Source organism: Phyllostomus hastatus, unplaced genomic scaffold (genome assembly GCF_019186645.2).
Source record: "Phyllostomus hastatus isolate PE091 unplaced genomic scaffold, TTU_PhHast_1.1 phas_contig_17, whole genome shotgun sequence".
Lineage (NCBI taxonomy): Eukaryota > Metazoa > Chordata > Mammalia > Chiroptera > Phyllostomidae > Phyllostomus > Phyllostomus hastatus.
The window spans coordinates 36657334-36683630 of record NW_025333664.1 but is presented as its reverse complement, the minus strand read 5'-3'; the positions used below and the strand labels follow the sequence as shown (position 1 = coordinate 36683630).

Sequence of the window (26297 nt, the reverse complement as noted above, 5' to 3'; positions counted from 1 at the left end):
ATAATAAAGGAGAACTTCCCCAATGTAGCAAAGGAAATAGACTTCCAGGAAGTCCAGGAAGCTCAGAGAGTCCCAAAGAAGATGGACCCAAGGAGGAACACACCAAGGCATATCATAATTACATTACCCAAGGTAAAAATGAAGGAGAGAATTCTAGAAGCAGCAAGATATAAGGGGACAGTCACCTACAAAGGAGTTCCAATCAGACTGTCAGCTGATTTCTCAAAAGAGACCTTACAGGTAAGAAGGGGCTGGAAAGAAGTATTCCAAGTCATGAAAGCCAAGGACCTACATCCCAGATTGCTCTATCCATCAAAGCTTTCATTTAGAATGGAAGGGCAGATAAAGCGCTTCTCAGATAAGGTTAAGTTAAAGGAGTTCATCATCACCAAGCCCTTATTGTATGAAATGTTAAAGGGACTTATCTAAGAAAAAGAAGATAAAAATATATGAACAGTAAAAATACAGCAAACTCGCAGTTATTAACAACCATACCTAAAACAAAAGCAAACTAAGCAAACAAATAGAACAGGAACAGAACCACAGAATTGGAGATCACATGGAGGGTTAGCAACAGGGGAGTGAGAGGAGGAGAGAGAGGGCAAAGGTACAAAGAATAAGTAGCATAGACCATAGGGAGAAGATATACAGGGGGAGAGCAAAAATAGTATGGGAAATGTAGAAGCTAAAGAACTTATGACACATGGACATGAACTAAAGGGGGGGAATGTGGGTGGAAGGGGGTGTGCAAGGGGGAGGTGAGTGAAGGGGGAAATGGGACAACTGTATTAGCATAATCAATAAAATATATTTTAAAAAATCATCTCCATGAAAAATAGAAAGGAAGGAGGAGAAAGCAGATTTGAAGAATTGATTTCTAGCAAATAACCTTTAACTTTTTAAAATTTTTTCTCAATAAAGCTACCAACAGGGAAATTAAAACCAGTACCATCTAAAGGTTGGGGCCAGAACTGCACTCCTTATTTCTGCCAGCATCTCCATGAGGAAAGGCCTCATGCCAGGTTGAGGCTCTGTTAACAACCAGAGATTATTTTCATGTGTTCACATGGACCAGCTAAGACATCTGGGGGACTCTGTCTCTTCAGGTACATTCTCTGTCATGAATGACATCTTAGTAACTCTTCCTAAACATTAACATCAGAGGTAGAGAAGGAGGTTTATCTATCACTGCTTAACAAACCACTCCTAAATTTGGTGGCTTAAAACAACACTTCTTTTGTCTGTGAACCTGCACTTTGGGAAATTTTTGGCAGCTTCCACTTGGGCAGTTCAAAGGCTGGGGCCTGGAATCTTCCAAAGCCTCACTCACTCACTCACATGGCCACTGATAATAATATTTATGATGGGTGGTCATTAATGGCTATCAGTTAAGTGCATGGCTAGAATACCTACAGTGGATTTCCCATGCGGTTGGTGGCAGGATTCCCAAGTCAAGAGTCCGAAAAAAGTCAGAGAAAGTTGTATTGCCCTTTATGACCTATCCTTGGAAGTCACACAGCATCACTTCTACTGTAGTCACAGGCCCAACCAGATGCAAAGAGACGGAATAGAGGCACCACTCCCCACCGCTTGATGGAGTCTATGCCCATTGTAAGAAGACCATGAAAGAAGGGACATGTTGATGGGAATAACTTTAGAAAGTATAATCTGTCACAGGGGTCATGAAATTAATATAGATTATATCTACCAACTACCCAGGTATTGTGTATATGTGTGTTTTACTTATGTTTCTCCTTTTACCTGTTCATATCCATGGACTTCTTCCTGCTGCCTAGAGTCTCACCTTGGAAAAAGCCTTTTATCTCTGATATCTCTGGCTCTGGGACATCTTGGGCTGTATCAGCATTATTTAGTACTTTTTAATGAAAGCTACAGAGCTCTGGGTGTTATAAATCATGTACCAAAAGTTTCAGCTTTGTGCTTAATGGCAAAGCTAAGACGAAATGCTTTCCTCTTGGGTCTCCAGCAAGTTATTAATTTGGGTTAGAAATAAGACCACTCAGCAATTTCCTAAGTTTTCTCTCTAATAACCCTTTCATTCTGTTAGTATACTTTGTAGATTCCTTGCTTCTTTTCACAATGAAAAAATCCAAATTATCCTTCTCTGATTACCCTGAAGAACTTACTTTTTCCAAGATTCCACTACATGTATGGTTTTCCCCTCCATTCAAGGCAGCCTGCTCAACTTCTTCTCTTTAGCCCACATGCCCAAATTCTTACACAGACCACCTGAGCATAGATCATGCACACAAAGCAAGATTTTAGTGATAGCAAGCTTATCTGTTAGAAATTCACTGGGCTGCAAGTAACCAGATCCTCAGGAGTTCCATTCATCTCACATAAAAGGTCCGTGGATGATTCCTGCTTCAAGTAGTGATAGACTAACTTATTGCACACCAACTTTCTCACCAAAAAAAAACTGGAAAAAATACATGAAATACATTGAAGCTATCAGAGAGCTACTGAAGCAGTAAGGATGAGTCAGATCCCAGTGAGAAGAGAGTGGAGAGAGCTGAGTCCCACTCAATCAGTAAAACTGAGAGTGATGAGCACAAGCCCATTAGAATAGAGCAGAGTCCTGGGGGAAGATGCTCTTCTGGGTGTTAACCTTAAAATGGCTGGAGGTCCTGGTGATCCCAGGCAAGGAGATTGTGAGGCAGGGTTGGCAGTAAAGGGCACTAGAGAGGATTCAGGACAGTGACTATTTACCAACTAGTAAATCAGTGTTTCAAAATGTAACTAGGACTAATGAATCTTGAAGAAGTGAACTACCTGTCATAAATCTCAATCAAGCAAAACCATCTGTCAAATCCCAGTATATCAGAGTGCCATTTTTATACCATGTGACAAGTCCAAAGAAGTTTCTGAGAGCTTTTGATTACATCAGGTGAGTGTTGCATCCAGCAAACTCGAGAACAAATGTCAGAGACTTTTTTTGGGTATCAAAGATGTTGCTTTATTGTCCAAGTTTAACCTGCGCAGGGGCGAACTCTTAAAGTGTCCGGAGACACGGTACCCACAGGGGCTGCAGATGAAAGAGTCACGCTGAGCGCTCACAGCTAGGTTCTTATATAGGGGTTTTGGCGCAACCAAGCAAGCAAGCGTTTTACAGAAGCTGATGTGGCAGTTAGCTATTTGCTTACAGAGAACGTGCGCAGGAACAGGGTAAAATTCAAATTTTTAAAACTAAACAAAGCATTGCTTATCTAGCATACCCAGGGGAGAATATCTGCACGACACAGGACGTTTGCTTAACTACATTTTGCACTCTGTCTCCCTTGTTAGTTCCTTTTAGCTACAATGTGGTTCCTGTTTACTAAGGTTACATTTAGTTCTTAATTTTCTCGTTCCCAACAGTGAGACTGTAACAGAACCACTGGTTTCTGATGCCTACTGCCAAAAAAACCCATGACTCCCAATGCCAGAGTCTTATGAAAAGGAAAGAAACTATTTATTCAAAAGTTATACAGGTTCAAAATAATGGCAGAATTGTTTTTAAGTCCCAAAGTCCCTTAAAACTAAAGACTCATAAACACATACAGTCCTACTGTTACAGGGTGTAGCCAAGAGGGGGGACCCCAAATAGGCATTTGAAATGGGGTCCAGGACTTAAGGTGTCTAGGAGATTTTAAAGTGTCTTCACCCCTTCCCCCACAGGTGTGAGTTGGGGGAAGGGGCACACAGAGCAAGAACATGCAGGGCAGCTTTGCAGCTAATCCATGGCATGGTCATTTAGCATACCTATAGCCTTTGGCTGGTCACTTAGATATGCTAAATAGCTATGGCCATGCTCAAGGCCAGGGGGATGGAAAGGGACCTCCCCCCCAAGATGTGACTGGGGGCAGGTCCCCTGAGTTACAGCGCCTGCTTGGGAGCTGGGAGAAGATTGACTCCATGACATGGGGTGACACCTTCCCAGACCCACAATGGCGACCAGAAAAGCTGGAGAAGACAGCAGATTGAGGGCAAGTGTGCCTGAGTGTAGGAGGAGTCGGAAATGGGGCTGCAGAAGAAGATTGGCGCGGGGGATTTAAACCCAGACACGGCAGCCATTGAGGGAGAACCACACAGCTTTGGCAGAGTGGGGACTCTCCCCTTCCCGCAGCCCTGAGGGGGAGAACCACGCGGCCTTGACAGAGTGGAGACTCCCGCAGCCCTGAGAGGGAGAACCACGTGGCCTGGCAAAGTGGGGACTCCCGTGGCCCTGGGAGAGAGGACCATGTGCCTGTGCCAGAGTGGGGACCCCCACAGCTTTAGAAGGGGGAACCACCACCTGGTTTTAGCAGAAATCCCGGTGACTCAGCTGAGGGTGCCGGGAACCCAGGGAGGTCTCCCAGTCGAGATGGAGGACTAACTGGGAAGAACCAGAGGACTGCCTGAGCCATGGACTTCTATTTCCTTTCCTGAGATACGGTACTCTGGACTGGGCAAAGGGGGAAGGAAGGAAGGACTGTGTGTGTTTGTGGGTGTTTTTTAGGGACTTTAGGATTTTTGATAAAGACATTAGGTCACTACTTTAAGTTTGTATAGCATTAAATAAACATTTCCTTTCCTTTTCACAAATCTCTGGCATTGAGAAATGTCTTTCCTAGGGCGGCAGACATAACGGACCCGGGGCCTTCTTTCAATAATAGTATATCGTCCCAAGGCCCCCCTTGTGTCTGTGTTCTGTAACACTACCTCTCTTTGTGAAATCAGATCCATCCTAGAGTATACCAGCCAGGGGTACCGTCTCTTAGAAAAGCAGAAGTCCACAGCTCAGCTAGGCAGGTTTCTGCCTGTGTTCCAGCTTCTCCCAATCACCCATGTTTGGCTAGGCTTATTGGGGGCTGCCCTGCCTGGTCTCAGGAAGCTGTAACTCCCTGTGACTTAGGCTAAGTGAAAAACCTCCAGACCAGGAGCCACTAAGGAGACAAAACTTATTTCCCTGGCTTGAATGGCAGTCAATGATGGGTAACAATTCTCTTGGATAGAGAATGAATCTAAGACAGACACGTTCACAAAAGAAAACAGACTCATGGGGCTGTGGAAATGAAGGGGTGATCAGACATCAACCCCTACCCCCTTTGGCTTTGTCAAAGCCTGAGTCTTTGTTCTTGGATGTGAGAAAGCCAAGTCTCCTGGCTGCCTTTGTCTTCTGAGACCTGCAGGGGCAAAACAGCCCAAACCAGAAATGGCGGACCCCTGGGATAATCAGGCCTGGGATATAGAATATGCAAGATCCTGTGAGATCTGTTTGCTGGAGGATGTTATTAACTTGGAATTTAAAAACACAGACAGGAAACCAAAACTAGCCCCTTAAGCAATATGTTAAAAACCCCAAACCTTGCCCAGAATCACAGCAGGAGTTCTGTCCCCACCTTTGTAAGTTGTTTACATCTTTTGATCTTTTCTGCCAGACTCTAAATACACAAACTAAGTCTGTTTTCTCAATAAAAAGCTGCTTGGGCATGGACACGGGGCGCTCCCTACGTGAGGAGTGGCCATTCTGTCAATTCTCCCACAGTGGCAATTCTCCCACAGAACCTGGTTGTCTCTGCATATGTTTTTAGCATGTTTCGACGAGCATCCGCAGCTGATATGGATACTGCTGGCTGGTAATCCTCCACATAGGCTCTCACTCTTAATCCAAAACTACATGGCCCTCCTCATGGTGGGATGATTGGGGGGTCCTTCTGTAACAGGGTGCAGCCAGGAACCCCCAAAGAGGGATTTGTAACAGGGTCCAGAACTTGGGGTGTCCAGGAAATATTAAAAATATAGGATGTCTTCACCCCCACAAGTCTGAACTGTGGCATGGGATACATGGAGCAGGGACATTGAGAGTTATTTTGCATATCAACAGTTTTGCAAATAACCACAAGAGTTGTTATCTATAACAGCTGGCTAGCTTCAGAGATATGTTAAATAGCTGTGGCCATGCTTTCAGCCAGGGAGAGAGGAGTGACTTCAAGCCATGAGGTAACTGGAAGGCAACTCCTCCTGGTTATAGCACCTGTGTGAGAGCTTGGAAATGGTTGGTTTCATGCCATGAGGCCACGCCCACCTTGGCTTACTATGGAAGCCCAGAAAAGCTGAAAAAAAATACAGGAATGCTGGCAGGTGTAGCTCATTATGGGAGGAGTCGGAAATGGGGATGCAGAGGAAGATTCATGCCAGGATTTAAACCCAGGTGCAGCAACCAGGTAGGTTGGAACCAAGCAGTTTTGGGAGCTAACCCTGTGGTTTGGGGGCTCCCTTAACCATGTGGCTTAGGAAGAAGGAAAGCAAGATGTAGCAGCCACGCAGAGGTCTCTATTGGCAGTTTGGAAGCATGCAGGAGTGACATTGTAGGAAGGAAAGAGGTGCAAGGACTCTTGCTGATGGGCCATGAGAAGGTGCCGTGTTGAGTTTGGATTAAGAACTGGAGATGACAGTGACACAGCTGGTGGTACTGGGAACTTCGGGAGGCCTGCCAGCCGAGAAGGAATTACTAAGACTGGAAGCTAGCTGAGCCACAGACTTCTATTTTTTCCTGAGATATGGTACACCTGACTGGCCAGACTGGGCTAAAGAGGGAAGGAAGGACTGTGTGTGTTTGTGGGTTTTTTAAGGAACTTTGGGATTTTAACCAAGACATTAAGTCATTACTCTAAGTCTGCATAACTTTTGAATAAATAGTTCCTTTTCACCAAATCCTGGCATTGAGAACCATAATTCCTAAGGGTGGTGGGCAAGGTGAATCTGGTACAGGGAGACCCTGGGAGAGGGAGTGGTCCATTCGGTAACAGTATCTTGCCCCCCCTTCACGGGTGTGTTCTGTAACACTTCAGCATCCTTACAAAGCACATGGCCAAGATCCCTCCCAAGCCACATGGTAAAGAGAGCATGGCTGCCTAACACTTGAGTTTAAATCCTCACCCTGCTCCTCCTCTCTAACCCCATTTCCAACTCCTCCCATAAAGGATTACACCTGCCAGAACTTTGGTCTCTTCTGCCTTTCTCCAGCTGCCATTTTTAGTCTGGGGAGGCTTGGCTCTGTGACTTAGGGGAAAACACCCTCAATCTTCTTCAGCAAGGCAGCAACTGGGGAATGCCTCCTGGGCAGGGAGGGTTAGTCACACCTATCTCCAAGGATCCCTCAAGAGCTAGGCAAGCACAGCTATTAGCATTACTAAAACACTAGCTAAGTTCTTTAGATATGCAAAATAACTCTCAAAGGCCCTGCTCCACTTTCCCATCCCCCAAGTAATGGCTGTGGGGTTTTGTGGCTTCTCAGCCTACACCCAGTCCTGGAGCTCGTTCCATGCCCACTACAGAGTGAGAAAATGTGCTGCAACTTCCTATGGGAAAGCGTGGCCAAAGGCTTGGGAAAACACCAAACAGCATCCCCACCTCTTCATTCATTTGGTCATAGAACAAAAATATATGCTGGGAGCCTGCCCCAAATATTGGTGATCTCCCACCCACAGGGTTTTCAGAAGATCGAGGAGCTTCCCAGATCTGGGTATCATCCCTAGCATCCTGCCAGGCCCTGTAATTCCCTCCTCTGGCAGAAAGACATCACACCAGTTTGACCTGTGAAATTCAGTTCCCGGCCCATAACCGGCTCAAGAATGGCTGTTCTATTCTCCAATTTCCCTGCCTGCTTGGGAAACTGGACCCTGGGCCTGGCAGTCTGGAACACGGGAATGACTGGGGAGCAGGTGCCATGAAAGGGCAGGACACTCAGTTGTGTTGTGCTGGGAAAGGGGAGGTTTCCCCTCCAAACTCTTAGTCACTTTCCTCCTGTTTAAATTTGAGGCTGTGCTTAGGGCCAATTTGGCTGCACTCCTTCAATTACATTTATTTTTGAGAAAAGTTGTGATTCAAAGTCTAACATATGAACTTTTGAAACTTTGAGAGTAGGAACAAATCTCCACTTAGAACCAGCCTCCCTTTTTAAAAAAGCCTATATCAAACTGTTTTTTATGGTTCCCATTATATTTTGGTTTGACCTTTAAGTGAAGACCTGCTGGTTTGACCTTCACCAACAGCATTTTATTCAGCTTCCTGACTTGAGAAAATGTTTCCTGTCTGTTGGGTTCTAAGGCGTTAAGCAAATGTTTGCCTAACCTTTGCTTCAAGCATAATCTTACCTTTTAGTAAAATACATCCGAAGGCTGAATTACAAGTTTTTTCATAGCTCTGAGTCATGTTCATATCAGAAAGTGGAAGAATTTCAGAACTGCCTTGTTTGAATAATAAGTCCCACCGTGATGAATCTGAAAGCCACGGGAGGCTGGGAATGGTACCGGAAGTTTGAATATGAAACAGAGACTTTAGTCTTCCTGCAGGGATGTGAACTCTTTGGGAGTCCTGACTGGAGGCAGTTTAGAGCTTCTGCTACACTTGAAATAGGAAGAGCCTGAGATAGACCTGAACTGTTGAGAGGGGAAGCTTTTGGCTTGAGCTTTTAAAAATATTTTATTGGAGAAGTTAGGGGACCTGAGAGAAAAATCCTAACCTTTCTACATCTCTGTTTTCCACCACCTTTTCCCCAACAGAGAAGGAATTGCAGATCATTATGATCAAAATCCAAAACACTCACTGGACCAAGATCTAGAGGGTAGGACACTGGGCTTAGAAGACACATAGCTCTGCCTACTCTTTCTGTTTCACCTCCTGCACCTTTGTGTGCCCGGTCTTCTTCCACCATCCTGTTTGGCTTCCAGCTTTCCTGGACAGGGCCTGGCTATTAAGGACAGACCCAGTCACACATTTTGTCTTAGTTTTGTTTCCAGAGAAATGGACCCTGAACACATATGAGTAGAGGTAATTTCTTTGGGTGGTGATTCTGGAGAACATCCTGGGGCAATGGGAAAGTGAGGTAGGGAAGAGAGACAGCCACAAAATGTGTGTTATCCAGAAAGACACCTGAAGCTCAGTTTTGATAGGGGACTCAAAACTTGGAAAATTTTAGCTTAAGGTAAATAGCCATAAATCTAGCAAGTAATGTGTATGTTAAGCTTTTTGTTTCAGAAACTACAGATAAGGCCCATCTGGCGCCTGAGGAAAAAAGAAAAACTGACCTTCAGGAGTGCTGGCTAAAGATACCACCTGGAGACATCCCTACCAGGCGACTACCCCTCCCCTTGGAATTGCAAAGACTCTCACTAACTCCTTTTTGCCTTCCCCCAACCCCCATATAAAAGATCTGGCTGGGAAAGAGAGAGCAAGATGGTTTGTTAGGGTATGAACCCGCCATCTTCTCGGATCGCCAGCCATCTGAATAAAGTGCCTATAAAAGATTCAATCACTGTCATTGCTTATTGGATTTGGTAGTGACAGGCAGCCTGAATGCCGGTGTCTTTTCTGGTTACAGTTTCACTTGGGATTTCTGGGAGACAGTGTAGACCTAAGAGTTAACCCCTCCCAGGGTGAAGGTGCTGATGTATTAAACACCAACTCTATCAGTCATTGGTTAAGGGCTTCTCTCAGGAGATGGTAATTTCTGGCTGCTCCCAGACTGCCCTGGAAGAGTAGAGAAAACTCCAGGGACTATAAATGTCATCAGACAAAGAGATGTAAGCATCATACACTGGATTTCAGGATCATCTGCTCTTCTTCCTCTCTGTTATAATTTCTCCTCTGTAGCTGAGTGTGCTAAGCTCTTTGTCCACCTGGCTATTGAACCCTGTGCTACAGACCCAGGTTACCAAGATTCAAGGAAGTAGGAACTAAGAAACCTTAAGCAGATTTCCCAGTCTGAATCACACTCTCCAATCCAGCCTATGCCTCAAAAGCCCCATTTGAGGAGGTAGGGGCATTCTTGGATGCTTGCCTGGTGGTTAATTAAGCTGATGTATTGCAACTCAGTTGATTTTTGTGCTGTGTGGATTCTCCCCTCTCTTTTCAGGCATCTCAGGAGAGGAGAAGGAATGAGAAAATGAGAGTGTAGAATTTGGAGTATGTAAACCCAAATTCTGACCTCTAGTGTACATCCTAGCCATCTTTTACCTTCCTGTTGCTCAGATTGTTCATTTTGAAAAATGTAATACCATGTCACTTGAGGGTAGAAATATTTTCCTTTTTGTAAACTGAAATTCAGTAGCAATTTCAAAAAATAAATTTTCAAGACTTATTGAAGCTTATGAACCATAACAAGCCACAGTTAAGTTAGGTATCATTCAAAAATCTACATTCATTTTTACTTCTACTATAAGATAAAGTAACAAAATTCAAGTTAGACTTTAGGTCTCTGACAGACTTAGGTAGGCCTATGGGGAATGGAAAATCACCAGGTGGGAAAACTGTACTATGGGAAACTGTAGCCTGGGAAACTGCCTGCCGACCCTACCCAAGACAAACAGATGCCCAGCTAAGATTGGAGTCTGGGGTCATCCTATCTGGCATAACAGGATGCAGCTTTAACCTGAGCCTAACAAGATGCATCAAGAACAATGGTCAGCAGAAATGGCACCGAGCAACCAGCTCTAGCCACTCAGACTCTGACACCCCAACCAGTTACCCTTTGAGGGTTTTTGTGCTTAAAATCCCTGCCTTAAGAACAACTGAGCAAGTCTTAACCTCCCTTGGTTGGCTCCCCAACCTCCCTAGGTTGGCTCCACTTTCCTTCTTATCCCCCACTAATAAACCCTGCTTTTTAGCTTGCATCCATCTGGTTTCTTGAGTGACTCCGACCTAACAGTCTTGAATTACATATCTCTTTCAAACAAACCCACAGTGCTAATAGGTGAGAACTGCATGATATTGTTCTCCCTGTCTCAGAACTTAAGTATACATGGAAAAGTGCATTGCGCATTTATGATGCGGATACTGGCCCGCAGTGTCCACAGCATTGTGGATGAGATGAGACAAATTCACATGGACTACTGAGTCCTGTGGAGAAAAAGGGATGGCATGGCCACCCTCTCAAGAGGATAACACCCGGACCCTTGACTTGACAGACTTTTATTGGGTTCAATTTGCATAGGAATACAGGACGTATATGTAAAGTTCATCAATCATTGTCAGACGGTAATGATCCAACAATAGATAACATTCAAAGAACTCTGAGAGCTGATTCTGAGTCAACGTAAGATAGCTGAAGGGCCATAAAACTTTGGGGAGCAAACTCATTTCCTGCTTGAACTATTATCATTTAAATTGAAGGTATTAGCAAAGTAGGTTTCATAGGATTTTGTGCACTCTTTCTTAGGCCTGATTGCCCCATGGAACCCACCCTTTCCAGAACAGGGTCATGCCCACCACCAGCATTGTTTCAGGCTTAAGGCATTGTTTCAGGCTTAAGTCAAGAAGGGGAAGTAAGGCAGCGAAGAGATTAGGAGACTTCTAGCAGACAGAATGAGGACTCAGGCCATGTCAAAGCTGAGGGGCAAGGGTCAATCACCTCTTTTTTCAGTAGCCCCCAAATCCTTCCCTGAGGGCCCCTTTGTGACCATGCCTGTTTTAGGTCATCTCTCCTTTGAAGAATCTTACCCATCATTGGCTAATTAGTCATCTGCCTGGGGCCAAGCAGGGTGAGGTAAAAAGGGGAAGAGGTGTTGTCCATGCAACGAAGATAAGCTTTGTCTCCTGAGTGGCTTATGGTCCCAAGGTCTTTTTATTCAGCCTTAGCCAGGAGGGGTTATTGTTTCTGAAACCAGACAGGGTGGTTCCCAACACATTTAGTTACTAAAGTTTAAGTAAATTCTGCCTCTAAGGAATGAGAAATGTCAACATTGGGCTGAATGTGCAGTATTTAAATTTTAATTGTATCCACAAATGTACAGAGGCCATAAATACAACTGTTAACTGAGATAATGATAGCACAGGAGGGGAAATAAAGGAGCCATAGATCCATGTGGAATAAAGACAGCTGGAGCTATTGATATTGACAGTGCATACATTACTCACTGGGGAAAAAGCACTACGTTTTCTTGAAAAATAATAGGACATTATAATCATCTTCTAGAAGAAGCTATAAAGCTAGGAGGACATCATAGGTATTTGGAAAACAATTAAGCAGTCTCCTAGAGGAGACTGAAAACAGAAGCAGGATGTGGGAAGAAATGCAAATAGCCTTCCACCTGTCCTGTGTCAGCCCTTCATGAGCCTTGAGCCCTCCTGGAGCTGATGAAGGGCATTCAGTGAAATGTTACTTCTGGATTGAGAGCATACACAACTAGAGCAGGAAGCAAAAGGGCCACGTTTTCACTCCTAAAGAAAAAGAATTGCCAGTGCTCATTTGCAAAATGGAGGTGCTCTCTGTGTTCAGTCATAGCACAGAAGGTGTGGTATATGTGAGTCAAGATGAAATTGCTCTGGCTGGTATAGCTTAGCGGACTGAGAATGGACCTGCAAACCAAAGGTTCGCTGGTTCGATTCCCAGTCAGGGTACATTCCTCGGTTGCAGGCCAGGTCCCCAGTGAGGGCCATGTGAGAGGCAACCACAGATTGATGTTTCTTTCTCTTTTTTTCTCCTTCCCTTCCCCTCTAAAAATTAACAAATAAAAATCTAAAAAAAAAGAGATAAACCTGCACAAACATATTTTTCAGGTGTCCAGCTCTACCTAATGGTTCATTTTTTTAAAATACACTCCTGATTGGACTTGAGAACAAACACACAGCCATGTAATTGCTTTGACCTTTCTATCATTTATCATTCTTTCAAAGTTTACCCACTAATTAATATCACCCTTTAGAGAATAGGCTTTCCCAACCTGGACAGTACCGACATTGGGGTCTGGATCATTCTTGGTCAGGAGCTCTCTTGTGTGCCATAGGGTATCTACCAGTACTGTCCCTCTCCATTGTGACAATAAAATCTGTCTACAGACATGTCCAAATGTCCTCAGAAGGAGGCGGCTAATGAGGTCAAAACTGCCCCCATAAACAAGCAGTCCCCAACCTTTTTGGCACCAGGGACAGATTTCATGGAAGACAATTTTTCTACAGGCTGGGGTGGTGGGATGGTTTGAGGATGATTCAAGCACATTACATTCAAGCTCACCTCTTGCTGTGCAGCCTGGTTCCTAACAGGCCCTGACCAGTACTGGTCCATGGCCTGGAGATTGGGGACCCCTGCCATATAGCAATAGGCTGTTGGATGGATGAAGTAGAAACCCAGACTTGCTTTTCTTTAATCCCATCCCAGCACATTGTCATGAAGAGCTTGTGATCTTAAAGCCAGCTTGTTTAGCTGCAGATCCCTGCTCCCACACTTTATAAGTAAGTGATCTGGTACAATGAGTCCTGTGCCTTTCAGCTACCCCATAACACCCCTGGAGAGGGCTGGGGGTCATACTAATTGTTCTCTAGAGAACGTTCAATTCTCTGAGCTCAAGGTGCTATTGCTGCTTTTCTCTAAATGGGTGAAATCATCTAAAATAATCTATGAATTCTTCAGGCTCCATATCCAAGGCAAATATGCATAACAGATCTGAAAGTGAAATGTTAGCCTTCCCCTAATGTGCAAATTTTCAAATCATTTGAATTTATTTTAAAGTCAGCAATGAAGGCACATTAACTTCCCTCTCTATGCCATGGGACAAGCACATGTTAGGACTATGTGTGCTGTAGGGGAGGAGTGAAGTATGTAGAGTCCATCTGAGTGGGTGGCCCTGATGTTGATTCTAAATGCTGTGAAAGATGCCCACACCCTGGGCTGCTGACTCAAGTTTAGAAATGTCTCTCTGTGTGTCAGTTTGCAAGCTCACCACTGGATGTCACCCTGGTCCTACCAAAGTTTCTCACTACAGCTGACTTTCACATCCCAGTTTCAGGGCGCCTGGAAGCTAATGTAGAGAAAAACTGAGACCAGATTAGCCTCCACTTGTCCTATGAAGGTTATGGTAGGGGATCATGCATGCTCACAGAATTCTGGGAAGAGATGAAATGAAAAGCACTTTGTGCAATGCTCCCCACAAGTGCTCTTGAATGTCCTTTCAATGTTGTCATGCACCCTCAGTACTTACAGCCAACTTGAATCCACTTTGCCCATATACAGAGCAGGCCAGAATTTTTTGGAGATGATGTTCCCCCCTGACTACCCTTAATCAATGCCCAACAGGCCAGAAGAAGCTCAGCTTTTTTAACTCTGGCCAGGCAGTTTCTGAGGTGTAACTTACTGCAACCCTGAGGCCCTGGTGGGATCAGACAGAAACCAGCACCGCAGGGTTGCACCCTTATTGACCTGTTCTGCCGCTCTTCTCACCCTCCCTGTTTTCCCTGGGAATCATTCTATAAATCTCTGTGCCCTAAATCTTCATCTCAAGATCTGCTTCTGGTGAACCTCATCTAAGATACTGGTTTACAGTTCATGCTCAGAAATCATTGGTTCCTTTTCCCCACGATCATCTACCTACCTGCCTGCTTCAGATACTAGAAGGATTTGGGAACACAAGTTACCTAGCATAGCCCAAGAGCTCCTGCCTTTTCTGTCAGGCAGACCAGCATTGTGAGTCTGTACAGCTGACCCATTCTGTCTACCGACCCTCTGAGGTGGCTGAGGCTGATTCCCAGGAACCAATGTGTCTGCCTGTGGTCCTTGGAAGTCAAATCTCGAGCTTTGTCTGTAACTCCATTGGTGGTGGAGTTAAAAGTAGTACCTTAAGACTCAAAAAATCTAGAAGCAGATGAAAAGGCACTTAAATCATTTTAGGGCCAGAAGGGCAGAGGAGAGGAGAAGGAGCAGGGAGAAAAGCTTTGAGGGGTTTTTTTTCCACCTTGACATGGGATTGCTCAAACAAATTAACATGCTCAACTCCACTGGTTCATTTATCCAGAATAAATTCACATGTTGAAGCAAATAGGAAAAGGGAAGAGGGAGCTCAACAAGAGATGAGCTGTGGGAAAGGAGGGTAAGATGTTAGTCATTTTTTACCTCCTAAACACACTGGCTTTAGCACAGCATTTGCTTGAAAAAATGATTAAAACAATTGCTCATGTTTGACAGAAAAGTCATTTCCACTAGAAAAATATTTAAATCATGGGTTGGGGAGCATTCTCTGTCTCTGTTAATGATGGGTTAGAGGGTAGTTATATAAAGCATGTGGATCAATATGACATTTGCTGATTGAATTACTGATATACCCTGGTATTTGTAGGGGACACAACTACGAAGACATTATGTCACGAAAATTGCATTTCAAGGGTTGAATGTGAAATACTATTAGCTTGTGTAATTTCTCTCTCTCTCTCTCTGTCTTTTTTTTACCATTTCAGATAGATGCAAGCTGAAGGTTGAAGAAATGAGATTTTCTTCCCAGAGCTAGCTCCTATTTCTTCTCTCCACTCAGAGCTGAAATACTCACTCCCTCCAGAAGTTTGCTTAAATATTACACAAATGAGCTTAATATTTTCCTGTACTGAATCAGATCCATGAGGACACGAGTGTCTTCTCAACCAAAAACATGCAATAAATGGCCACATTTACCTTGGGTCAAGGGTGAGCGATGCTAAAGGCACTGACACCTTCTACTTCCCTTTCTCCTCAGCGTATGAAATATGCTAGGGTTTTATAAAGCTTTATTGCACAAAAACTGCTGCTGAACTCAGTCACTTGTAGGCAAGTTCCCTTGCTTCTTAAACTGCCATCTACCAATGTGGAGTGACCTGCCTCTTTCTTCCTGCTCTCCTTGCCCTCTAGGTACAGGAGCCAGTTTCAGGTTAACCCAGGGAACTCCTGGGGTTGTGAACCAACAATGTCAGTGGTTCCCAGCCTCTTAGAGTTGTTAACATGTCCTTGGTCTTAGTGGGAAGAAAGGAAGGAAAATTCCCCAAGTAGGAATGGGTCTCAGAGGATTCATTGCCCCCCACCAAACCCTCACCCTCCACCACTCAGCACTCTTTTCTCTAGTTAGATATCAGTTCTGATGGGTAGGAGCTGACTGGGACAAGGAGGGAACCTGCCATTGGAAGGCCTATGCTTAGGGAGTGAGGCTGGATGCACAAAGCCAGACAGATGGGGGCTGCTGGGCAGATTGAGAGCACAATGGGGCTCCTGGGTGTCTCAAGGGGTGATGGGGAATCTGGAATGTGGGGAGCTAGGAATGAGAGACAGAAACATAGGTAGAATAAACACCTCTTACCTTAAAAGTGTATTGCAAGCCCGACATACTGCCTGAGACTTTTAATGGAATAAAGTGACATAGAAACAAATAAACTAGTGAGTTTGAGGGGTTTTTTTAAGGCCTTTCTTTTTTGTATCATTTACTTGACTGAATTTAAGAATCTGGCAAAAACATATTCACCCAACATCACAATATACATAGATAAAAATGACCTGGAGTCCAAGTCTCCAACTTGCCTTAAATGGCCTCTTCTTCAGGCTTGTGGGATGACCAGACCACAAAAAATTGAGGAACAAACCCCATCCCAAGCACCCCCTCCCAAGGTAAAATAGTTTAAAAAAATGAACTCAGAAATTGTTAACTTTTTTTAGTCTAGTACAGGCATTTTAATTACTTGTAAATAAACAAACAAAACTCAGTACTACATCAAGAGAATTACATTAGTAATACAAAATCAAAGAAGATTTACAGTTAAATATAGAAAAACTTAGGGTCCATTGGAACCACCAAACCTACATCCCTCACTGGAATTTCTTGACACATCATCCTTGACTGGGGGAATTTGCACAGGAAGAGGAAAATCAAAGTTGAAATGGAAGTAGAGAAAACAATCCACTGACTTTTTTGTGTCTTTTCACTTGAAGTGATAGCACATATTAAGTGGAAACTATTTCATTAAAAATATTTAATATACTGTATCATCTCCACTATATATACACATACTTATTTAAAATTTGGAGAGAAGTAAATTGATCATTTAAAGGGTAAAATTATTCAATTGAAATAATTTCTGAGACTTTTTTAAAAGAGAAATTTAAAAGCATAGTCCAAACATCTGTGTTTCCAAATAGTATTGCCTCCCCAACAGCTTCACATCCCAAAGTCATCAAATATCAAAAGTAACAACAATCCTAGAATACTCTTTGATGATACAGTCCCTTCAGGTACATGATGACACTCCAATTTTCCAGAGAGACAAACAAGTAGAAAACATCATGTCAAAGGGAAGAACTATATGATTCACCAAGTTTATACAGAAAGCCAAAGAGCTTGGAGGAATTACTATTTAGAAATAGCTACAAATAAACCATCTTCTATATGCATCCCCCTGTAAGAGAAGGCTGAAAAAGAATTCTTAGCTTTCCATCACCCTTTTGAGTCAAACAATGCACTGACAACCAGGCCAGCAGAAAAGGAGATTGAAATGAAGACCTTCCTTCCTTCTATGTCACCTCCAGCCCCAAACCCCAGCCCTCCTGTAAGGTAATAAACCCTGGAGACAAAAGTCAGAAATAAGGGACACATATTTGGGTGTTTTTTTTTTCTGCTTTGTTCTTGATCTTGGTATTTTCTTTCTATCTGCAGATTTGTCTTATTTCTTACTCGCAGAAAAAGTCAATATCCTGGGAGAGAAAAAAAGGAAAAAGAGATTGAACTGAACAGGCAGGGTCAGAAAACAGATGTAGTTTCTTTATTTAAAATCATATGTAATCAAAGGTTAATTTGGATTTAAAATAAGTAAAACCCAACAATTATGACATAATTATCACTTTAAATAAAAGTTATTTAAAATGAAGGCTCTCAAATACACTTTTAATTTATGGTTGACACATTCAAGTGCAATGTTAAGAAGTGATGATAAGTGAGTCCCATTTGTGGAGGTTGGGCAAATTAGCTCCAGGAGAACAGCTTCAAAATGACCGATCACCTTACACAGTAGCTCAAAGGAGATCTTTTATTTCTGTTTTTGGTGTACATGATCCCAAGGGCATTGGAAAGAGTGTAATATTTTTCGTACATAAGTGGAGTCTTATCTACCACAAAAATATGGCATTCAAAATTTTTCCACATGCTTGGATTTTATTAAATACAATTGTTATTTTTTCCCAGCCCAAGTCTTTAGCAAACAAGTGTGTAACCATCAGTGTGAGATAATACTATTTTGCTTTCTTTCTTTGACATAAATAACTTTCATCTAAAAGCAGGGGGAGTCAATGGAGAAAGTTCAGTTCTCTTTCAACATTGATAGTAAGTATGAATGCTCTCCCAAGCTTCACTGTCTCAGAAGCCACCACTGAAAGTTAGGGGCTTTGCCTCATATATCTTCTATCTACTAAATTACATGACACATTTTAAAACCAGCCTACATCACCGCAAGAACTGAATATTTCTCTGGCCACCTCTGGGACACTTACTGTGGTTGGGACTTCCTTGGTGGCTTCCTGGTACACATGCTGCTCCTCAACCAGGTTTCTGGGGAAATAACCCACTGTTCCCATCTCATCCTCCTGGCGATCGCTGTACACCTGAGTATCCGGAAGCGCAACAGTCAGGGGAAGGCTGATGTGAGTCCTCTTTGAGAAACACCCAGGCACCCGCTTTGCTGTTAATAAGAATAACGTAACTGCCAAAGTCTCGCTTTTCACTCTGGATTGGGGAGGCTCACATCGAAATTTGTAGTTCACTTACAGCAGCTTAGCCAACCCACTGAAACTCTGTGTCCGTTCTCCTGTCACTGCCTTCACTGCTCCAGTGACCCCTTATTTTATGCAATCTTGTGAGCTGCCTGAAATCTTTTTGGGACCAGAAGTAAATAGACAGTAAACTTTTAAAAGTAAATCAGCACTTTGATTTTAAAAGACTCATATTTTTCAGTTTTTAAAAATTTAAATGAATAAATAGTTGAGTGAATTTAAGATTATCTTTTCATTACTTGAGATTCTAACTGTGGCCCTTCAGAGGAGGACAGTAAATGAGTCTTGTTTCATTCCTCCCCAAGGCCCATCCTACACATTTTAGCTTAAAACAAAAACAGACAAAAACCCAGACTCTTTGGAATTAAAGAGGAGGGCTAAAGTTCCATTTAAAATATTGAAACATAGACTGACTGCCAATATACATGCCTTTATTTGGCAAATCCGATCAAACAGTTTTGTTTAAGTTTCAGACTCTTTGGGATGTTAAAGTTCCCATGAACTTCACTAGTTTTATTTTTGCCAAAACATCACATAAACCTATATTTGAGTTATAAAAATTTCATCGTTTCTTCAAAATGCAATAAAGGCAAATATATATGAATTTTGTACTTGAATCTACAATCTTTATATTGTTCATAACAGCTAGTTTTAAACATTAAAATGCATTGAAGATAATAGTTAATAGGAAAAAATTATGAGCAACATATATCAAAATGTGTGTATATTTTTAATAGTCTCATCTTACACTGCCAGCCCAAAATTCTCCAGCTTCATTTTCTTTTACCAGCTTTGAGTAAACATAGATCTGTTGCCCTTTTTTAAAATTAATGAATCTACAGTCTGGGGCATTATAATCTTCTTGAGCTCTGGCCAGAGAAATAGTATCTGAAAGAAAAAATACATTGAATTATTGGTTAATATTATTTGTTAACATTGGTTACCTTATTTAGGGTCCTTGGATTTTAAAACAGTAAAAAGGCAGAACAGATCAGAAAACTAGGAAATCAGAGTGACTAATACCACCCCATTCACAGCTCCTGTTCAGTTCAAACAGAGTAAGAAATCCAAAGCATTAAAACTGCATCCAACAGAATTTTAGCCAAGTGAATCTTCTTTGGTAGCACTCTAAAGGTACAGACCAGAGGAGACAATGCCAATCACATACACATTAGAGAAGTTTTGCTTCAAAGAACAATTAGATTTTATGCTGTTAGTGGATAGTTTTTCAATTATTTAATATAAAGATAATAAAAGGCATTTTAAAAGTCCTTACAGACACACTCGTCATCTGCACAGAGTTTCTTGGAAGCGAGTCTGTCCATAAATATTCCATGCACGGTGCCTATGACCACAAGACCTGGAAGGAAAAGTAACAATAGTCTTGCCATATTCTTTTCTGCTGTTTATACTATCACCCTTTGAGTGGAAGTGGAAGCTGACTTCAATGATTTCTGTCTTTTATGTGAAAGCCAGACATCTGGGTAAATCCCACAGCCAATGGGAAGGTGCCTCTGCTTTCATAGCAGCTACTGGGCTCCAGGGGCTATTTAGCATCTGATTTTCCAAAGACACTCAAATTCTATGTATTTTTTTACACAAATGATTTCCAAATGGTCCACCATTGTTGAAGCCACTTTAGCTGTGATTTATTGCATGAACATAGCCTTGTTGAAAGAACTATAAGAATTTTTAAATCTTTAAAAAATAAGTTTTACTTCAACTATCATGTTCTTTCAACTTATGAGCAAAAATGTGCCAACTGTAGGAATCTGTTGAAATGTGAGATCTATATCTTTAGTACAAATGATTTTGATTTAAGCAAATCTATTTAAATATCTGGATTTATATAATAGATAAACAAAGGGTGCTTAAGTTTACAATTCATTCATAATAGGATTCTTAGAAATCACTTCTGTCTTGGAGCCGACATGGGTTGTAACATTTGACTCATATTCAGACCCTACTAATGGGGAAGGAAGGAATAGGTGGGCTGGGGAAAAAATGGAACAATCTTTTCTCCATCTACTTTATCTGAAATTCAGTCTCAAAATGTTCAAGGATAATAAATCCTAGAGAAGGGAATAAAGCTGGAGGTTTGTGATAACAGCTCTACCCCTTCTCTGCTCCTGGGCATCTTTCTCATGGAATGTGTGGCACTGCTAGGAGCCACCAAAGTCGAAGCACATTAGTGTTTCATCTATTCACCTGGCTCCATCTATTTGACAAATATTTACTGAACATCTACTATGTGCCAGGCACTATTGTAGGCACTAGAGACATAGCAGTGAAAAAGGCCCTAGTCTCACAGATTTACTTTCTACTAAGAATGACATACAATAAGATGCTACTTTTTACAGAGTGTTTGGGGCTGACATCTCTTTCATAAGGTGCCCCCATAGTCTTCTAGAAGACCCTGTCAGATACCCCATCCATTTGGAGAACAATGAGGTTTCAAAGCAGTGCCTTTCCCTCCTGCCCCCTAAATGCAGTCACCTCACAAAATGAGGGCCAAGTATCCAATTTACAAAGTAATTTTGTATTGTACAAAACAGTTTCCAAGGGAGACACTGGTAAAGCAAAATATACTTACAGTATAATTTTAAAAGCTGATTGGGGGATGTGTGTGTGTAATAAAGTTTTACGCTTTGTGTATGGGCACAAGGGTGTTATTTTCAAGGGAGGATCTTTATATTGCTGGCCCTGGTTTGGAACCTTATTTAATTTAAACATCTTCATTGTGGGTGAAGAAACCGAGGCCCAGCAAAGGCCAGAGCCACCTTTCTCAACCACCTAATCTAAAGGTTGCCCAATGGGATTGCAGTTCAGTGCTGTTTCCATTCATCTGCTATTAAATTAGAATTAGGATTTTAAATCCTTTATTTTCAGCTTCACTTCAAGAAAAGAATAAATTAGAACTCAAAATGCCAGTGCATTTTCCTTCCTATAATCTAGGGATCTAAGAGGATCTCTGGAAAAAGTAAAGTACTAATTAAATCTTCTTAATCCTGATGACGCAGCTGTTTTACAAACTGTTATAGTCTCAAGCCAGCCATCAACACAGGAGAGTTAAAAGACAATTGTCATTTAAGAGGCACTTTAAGAAAAGAAGACTGTGTAAAGTCAGATTGTCTCATGGTACTTCCTAAAGAAGGTGAAATGTTGAACAAAGCCACTCTCAAGCTCTCACAACTCAGCAAAGTAAGGCTGATGAGAACACAAAGCCATTATTGGCCATTTGGTGGTGAAGAAGTGAAGAAGAGAGATGTCAAGCTTTCTGAAAGCATCCTTGGCAGATCTGGGATGTCCTAGCATTCTGTAATGGACAGAGTCAGGATGACAACTAGAAGACTGTTTGTAAAATTTTGCTCACAAACAGGAACTTAAACTTGCAATCATTCAACAAGCAGTTGTGCCTGACAGCTATCTGGGGGTCCAGAAAATGGCTTTGTTCTGAGCATGCTTACCTTCCTTCCTCTGGGTTTTCAGATATGTTCTCTGAGCCTTTCATTGCCAAAAGACATTTTTTTCTTGTTTTTAAATTAGCATCTCCATCTGGAGTTGTTAAAATGGAGACTTTGGCTCTCTTGGGGTGTAAAAATAGGTTTGGGCCAGTGGGTGGGGTGGAAGCAGGCTCCTTGTCACCTACAAGGCTCTGAGTGATCTGGCTCTGCCCCTCTGGAGTCACCATCTGTCATTGTCTCCCTCACCTGCTCTGTGCCTGCTGTACCAGCTGCTCTCTGTCTTTTGAAAATGCTGAGCTCATTTCCACTTCAGACTCTCTGAGTTTATTGCCTGGGATGCTTTCATTCCAGACACTGGCATTCAGGTCTTGGCCAAAATGTCTCCACAGACAGACCATTTTACCAGACCGCTTCCTGCACTCTCCCATCCCAATCACATGACTATCCATCACATGACCATGGATGCTATCCTATGGCATTTATCACTACGGGACATGCTTTGTTTATTCACTTGGTGGTATTTTGTCCCCCAACACTACAGTCAATGCTCCACGAGGTGGGCATCTTGTCTATCTTGTCCATCACTCTGTAATTAGCATCCAAAAAAATACTTGGTACGAATAAATAAATACTTGGTATTCATTGACTAAATGCATGATTTCCCTGAAATAGTATGCTTAGGTGTATATGTGCACATATCCATTTTTGGGGGGTGAAAGTCCTGGATTTTTTCATATTTATAAAGAGGCCTATTCCCTCCAAATTAATGCCACTGACTAAATTATTAGGGTAGAGATTCAGGAGTCTTGCCACCAAAGCATGGTCCTCATATCAATAACTTCGGAGTCACTTTATAAATTCTCTCATATCCCACCCCATACTTGCTAAATCTGAATCTACACTGTTATAAGATATGCAATGGGTTTGTATGAACATTAGAGTTTGAGAAGTATTGCTCAAGGGTAAATCAAATAAAACAAAAATTTTTGGCCAGAGCTGCACATTCTTTATTAGGTCTTTGTTGGATACATTTTCAAAGACAATGCTTGTTAAATACCCAAACAGTAAATACTTTAAGCCTTGAAGTTTGAAGTAGAGATGTGAGCCTCTCACAGATTTCCATTTTTACACTATCGTCTATTTATTAATAAACTGTCTTTGAAAAACAGTTTGAAATAATGATCTGATCATTATAACATAGTTTGTAAGGTAGAAACTGCTTTGTTGTTTCTTTCTTAAACTTGACTCACATTGAAACCACCCAGAAGCTTAAAAATATTAAATATTTATGACTGGGTTTCACCCCTAGAGTGGGATTTAACTGATATGGAGTGTAGATTAGAAAATGTTTGAAAGTGTTTCCCAGATGGTTCTAATATGAAGCCAAAGTTGAAAGTTAAATTCAAAGTTGAGAACCATTACATTCTATTAGCAATTTTCAACTCTTTTCTTCTCATGGAACACATAAACTAATTACTAAAATTCTGTGGCACACCAAAATATATATTTTTTGCCAATCTGAGAAAAAATAGGTCATAATTTTGATTCTATTCTATGTTAGCTGTTTTCACTTTTTAAAATTTATTTTTAGAGAGAGGGGAAGGAGGGGGAAACAGAGGGAGAGAAACATTGATGTGTGAGAGATGTATTGATTGGTTGCCTCTTGCAGGCCCCCAACTTGGGTTCTGGGCCACAACCCAGACATGTGCCCTGGCTGGGAATCAAACCAGTGACATTTTGGTTTTCAGGCTGATGCTCAATCCACTGAGCAACACCAGCCAGGGCCTTTTCTTTTTTAATTTGACAATAAGCAAAGAGAGGTCAATGCTCCTGACTAGTCAGGTGTTGCATGTTTAAAAAGTCCTGTGGCAAACCAGTGTACCAGGGCATACAAGTTAAAATCGCTGTTTTAGATGGGCACCAACATCCACTCCCTCCATACGCTCCCATTCCAGAGATGGGTAAGGAGGTCTGAAGAGCCTAGCCTGATCAAGTCTTCTTGAAAGTATAGTTAGCTCCTTTTTCCTTCCCCTTCCTCCCTCTTAAAGACTTGCTTTCTTTTTTTTTTTATATTTTATTTATTTATTTTTTTTAGAGAGGGAAGGAAGGAAGATAGAGAGAGAGAGATAAACGTCAATGTGCTGGGGGTGATGGCCTGCAATCCAGGCATGTACCCTGACTGGGAATCGAACCTGCGACACTTTGGTTCGCAGCCCACACTCAATCCACTGAGCCATACCAGCCAGGGCTAAAGACTTGCTTTCTAAAGTTGGATTACATACAGGGGGATTTGAGCAAGTAGGTAGTATATGCATCAAGGTTAATGGGACTGGTGAAGTTGCAAATGAGGAAGACTAGAATAAATTTGTTGGATTGCAACGAGAGGTACAGTTGTAAATTCATTGTTTAAATATAATTGTATAGAAATACCCAGATATGATAGATATCTCTATATAAAATTATGATCAAGAGGGGCTCCAGCTGCATCTTGTGGGAGTGGGCGTGTCTTGTGCATCCGGCTCTTACCCTCCATTCACCTGGTTCTGACCCAAAGCTGTGCTGCAAGGCCTGGGCCTGGCACACAGGGCAGCACCAGGACTGGTCAGACGGGGGCAAGAAGCACAAGTCGAAAAAGCACCTGCCTCTACAAGGAGTATGTAGAGAAGCCCCTAGAAGCTGATCCTCCAAGTGGGAGGGAACAAAGTCACTGAGCTCTCCACCTGCAGCTCCAGCAGGACTCAAGCCTCTTCCAAGACAAGAATGATCATGACAAACACAAGGACAGAAATTAGAAAAGAGAAAGAAAGGTGAGAAGCAGTTTCCAGAGGAAGAAAAGGGGAGAAAACGCTGACACGTGAAGGAAGACAAAAAGAGGTGAGAATGGACCTTGTTGAGAATGAGGCAAAAAGACCACCAGTGCCAGGCCTCTGCAGGATTAGGTTTCTGTCTTGAAAAGTCTCTGTGAGTTATTCAGCCAAACAAGAACTAGAGCAGACACCTCTTCAATAAGATTTGAATCAACGAATGAGACAGTTGGAGAGAAAAGACCGAAGTGCTTTCTTTTTATTTCCTGTGACTGATTTTATTGCTCCTGGCTACTCCGTGATTTTTAAACACCCAATGGATTTTAGTACCATGAAAGAAAAGATCAAGAACAATGACTACCAGTGGATGGAAGAACTAAAGGATAGCTTCCAATTTCTGTGTACTAATGCTATGCTTTACAACAAACCAGAGACCATTTATTATAAAGCTGCAAAGAAGGTATAGTGCTCAGGAATGAAAATTCTGTCAGGAGAAAATTCAGCACATAGACTTCACGGCAGACTTGCTGAAGAGTCAAAGGCAGAAAGACAGAACAGACACCTTGCAGAGCAGGGACGATGGCGGCTGCTGGCCTCCAGAAAGGGAGCACTCTAGCAACACCAGTGAGAAACATGTCTTAAAGTCCCAACAAGGAAAACAAAAAAAGAAAGGCATGCTTGAAGATTAAAGTAGAAGCAATAATTTAGAAAGAGAGAATGACTGCATCATTAAGGAATCTTGAGTGAAGCTGACCCAGCAGCTTAATAGTGTGAATTTGAAAGAAGAAAACCAGATGGAACAAGGATGCTGGGACTTCTGCACCCTGTGGACCACATTGTAGGAAAACCTCGCTACTGTCCTGTGAGACTGGGCATGGCCACTGGAAGGCTTCAGTCTGGAGTGAATACTCTGGAACATTTTGAAGAAGATTAAAGGAACAAAGTAACTCTGGTGCCATACTTGAATTACAGGCCCTGCGTTTCTTACATGTCACATTAATGACTCCACATTTGCCAATATCAGCAAGGAAAATTCTGATTTGATCGATTCAACCTATGAGAAAGATCCTGATCTCCCCAGCGATTTAAGTGTCTGTGAAGTTTTGGCCAATGCCAAGATTACCCCTATGTCATGGCAGATAGTTTACTGCATGTTTTTAATGAAAGGAGGGCATTCTAGAATCTTGCAAGAGCTAAAGATATCATCACCTAAAGATGAAGGCCAAATTAGGACACTCGACATGGCTAAAGAAACAGAGATTACAGAAATAGAGCCCAGGAGGTGGTCAGACTCTGTTAGTCAGGACAGGCTCACAGCACTGGAAACATTCGCAAACTTAGTGCTCCAGTTGAAGTTTTTGACTTTGAAGCTGAAGTGTCCAGAGGAAACTTGGAGAAACCACCAAATTGCTCAGTGAGCTCCAGGGAGCCCAGAACAAGCAACTGAGCACCAGATCCCCTCCCAAGATGATCTGTTGCCATACAAATGCATCTTGCTGA

The 26297-nt window shown here is 42.3% G+C and overlaps 1 protein-coding gene and 1 pseudogene across 1 annotated transcript; one reads left to right on the top strand and one right to left on the bottom strand.

Annotated features, from left to right (window-relative positions):
- Window positions 1–17434: 17434 nt before the first annotated feature.
- OTOR (otoraplin) lies at window positions 17435–19920 on the bottom strand. Its single transcript, XM_045833714.1, has 4 exons — window positions 19806–19920; window positions 19278–19417; window positions 18251–18361; window positions 17435–17458 (listed from the first exon to the last, which is right to left on the bottom strand). Exons 1-4 carry the CDS (start codon window positions 19918–19920, stop codon window positions 17435–17437), a joined length of 390 nt encoding a protein of 129 aa, XP_045689670.1.
- A 4534-nt stretch (window positions 19921–24454) lies between these two features.
- LOC123814692 lies at window positions 24455–26297 on the top strand (annotated as a pseudogene).

What these genes read in the sequence shown, in the direction of transcription:
- OTOR (XM_045833714.1), bottom strand. Translation starts at nt 19,920, where the DNA reads ATGGCAAGACTATTGTTACTTTTCCTTCCAGGTCTTGTGGTCATAGGC. An exon ending in GAGAATTTTGGGCTGGCAGT is followed by an intron (nt 18,362 to 19,277) that starts GTAAGATGAGAC and finishes CCGGATACTCAG; the next exon opens with GTGTACAGCGATCGCCAGGA. An exon ending in CCAAGGAAGTCCCAACCACA is followed by an intron (nt 17,459 to 18,250) that starts GTAAGTGTCCCA and finishes TTTCTCTCCCAG; the next exon opens with GATATTGACTTTTTCTGCGA.